The sequence below is a fragment of the Eptatretus burgeri genome, chromosome 3, assembly GCF_056783735.1.
Source record: "Eptatretus burgeri isolate ZD-2024b chromosome 3, Ebu_testis_v1, whole genome shotgun sequence".
NCBI classification, from domain to species: domain Eukaryota; kingdom Metazoa; phylum Chordata; class Myxini; order Myxiniformes; family Myxinidae; genus Eptatretus; species Eptatretus burgeri.
The window spans coordinates 2,345,400-2,347,077 of NC_140963.1; the positions used below are offsets into that span (position 1 = coordinate 2,345,400).

General features: G+C 41.2%; 1 protein-coding gene across 5 annotated transcripts in view; it reads left to right on the plus strand.

Annotated features, from left to right (window-relative positions):
- The window catches only part of DUSP19 (dual specificity phosphatase 19), a 39,341-nt gene extending 37,895 nt beyond the window's left edge, over positions 1-1,446 (plus strand). For 2 of the 5 annotated variants that reach the window (XM_085872237.1, XM_085872238.1), the window contains exon 6: positions 383-1,439. In XM_085872237.1, the coding sequence (XP_085728363.1) occupies positions 383-691 (309 nt within the window). In that variant the 3' untranslated portion in view covers positions 692-1,439. Of the gene's footprint in view, positions 1-382 lie in introns of all 5 variants that reach the window. The other 3 variants (XM_085872239.1, XM_085872240.1, XM_085872241.1) reach the window with 2 other exon arrangements.
- Positions 1,447-1,678: the final 232 nt, after the last annotated feature.

Sequence of the window (1,678 nt, forward strand, 5' to 3'; positions counted from 1 at the left end):
AAGAAGTTCCTCCAATGGGTTGTTCATAGGCGTTTAAAAAATGTGGATGGCAACTTTACCATTAATGTAAGCACCGTTACACATTGGGCAAAGCGTTTCAAGAGCAGAGAAACTGATATCGACGACAAGCCACTCAAAGTGGTTGGCCTGCAACCGCAAGAGTCGGATTGATGTGCTCATTAAAGTGCATTGCAGTTGTTGAAGACGATGTGTATAAATAACATTCTATTTGATGCAAATGTATGCACATTGATTGCACTTGGAATTATATGTAGGAAGAAATAAAATGAGGCATTACTTTTGGACCGATCCTCGTCTGATTATAAGCATAAAATGATTTGTCCTTTCACTATTTTGCTTCATGTTCTTTGTTTACTTGCAGGGTGGAATCGTGCTTGTGCACTGCAATGCTGGTGTTTCTCGAGCACCCACTGTGATACTTGCATTCCTCATGGCTGGCCAAGGACTATGTTTTTATCATTCAATGGAAAAGCTGAAGGAGGCAAAGCCAGCTGTTAACCCAAATGCTGGATTTCTTCACCAACTGAAAGAGAATGAGAAAGAAATCAAAGAACTTGGAAAAGTCCTTCTAATGAGCCCACCATGGGTCCAGTCTCCTTGTACACAATGCATTAAACTGAAAATATATTTTGCCTCATTTCTTGGAGCACTTTGGTTTCTATTATTTTGAGAAATGTTACAAAGTAGGGTTTCTTCATCTTCTTAAGTATCCTGTACGTTTCATTCGAGAGGTTTAAGTTGTTCACCCCTTTATGATGATGTGAGACTTCTCAAAATGATGTGACTTCAATCTTTCTTCCTTTTAAAGACATGTTTAGTATTAATTACACTGAACAACAAAAATTTTTTACTGGAGATGTGTAAAGTGATTTAGACTAATTTGCGTACGCTGATTTCAAAAATCATAACCGTTTTGCTGTATCACGTCAGAATTTTCAGTAACAGAAATATTCCCATTGCCTAGAAGTCAGGATTTCAATGAAATTTACAAAAATTCATTTATTCATTTATTTCATCATGAATGCTTCAAAATTATAGAAATTACAGAAAAACTCCACTAGAATGTAATTAAAAATGCTTTAGGCATTTGGCTTTGCGTTTGTGCTGCTCTGTGTCAGTTTCACGATGCAGGAACCAGCAGAAATCGCCCATCATGTTCGGGTTGTGCCGCCCTTGCTAACGCGTCTCCATGAGTGAAATCTCTTGGTGGAATCGCTCGCCGTGCTCGTCCGAGACTGCTCCCAAGTTGTCAGGGAAGAAGTTCAGGTGCTGGTGTAGGAAATGGATTTTCAGGGACATCCTGGAGCCAAGTTTCCTGAAGGACTCCAGCAGCTGCTGCACTATTTCTTCATAGTTGTCCGCGCGCTCGTTCCCCAAGAAGTTGTCCGTCACAGCTTTGAAGCTCCTCCACGCTGCCAGCTCTTTGGGGTTTAGAGTTGTCGGAAAAGTTTTCGTCCTTCATAATCTGTCAGTTTGCGGTCCAACAAAGACACCAGCCTTGATCTTGGCCTCCGACAAGGTGTTGCCAAACTTTTCCTTGAGGTATAAAAACCCACGCCCATTCAGATCCATTGCCCGTACAAAACTTTTCATCAAGCCGAGCTTTATGTGGATTGGTGGAAGGAAAACCTTGGCTGGGTCGACAAGGGCAACATGC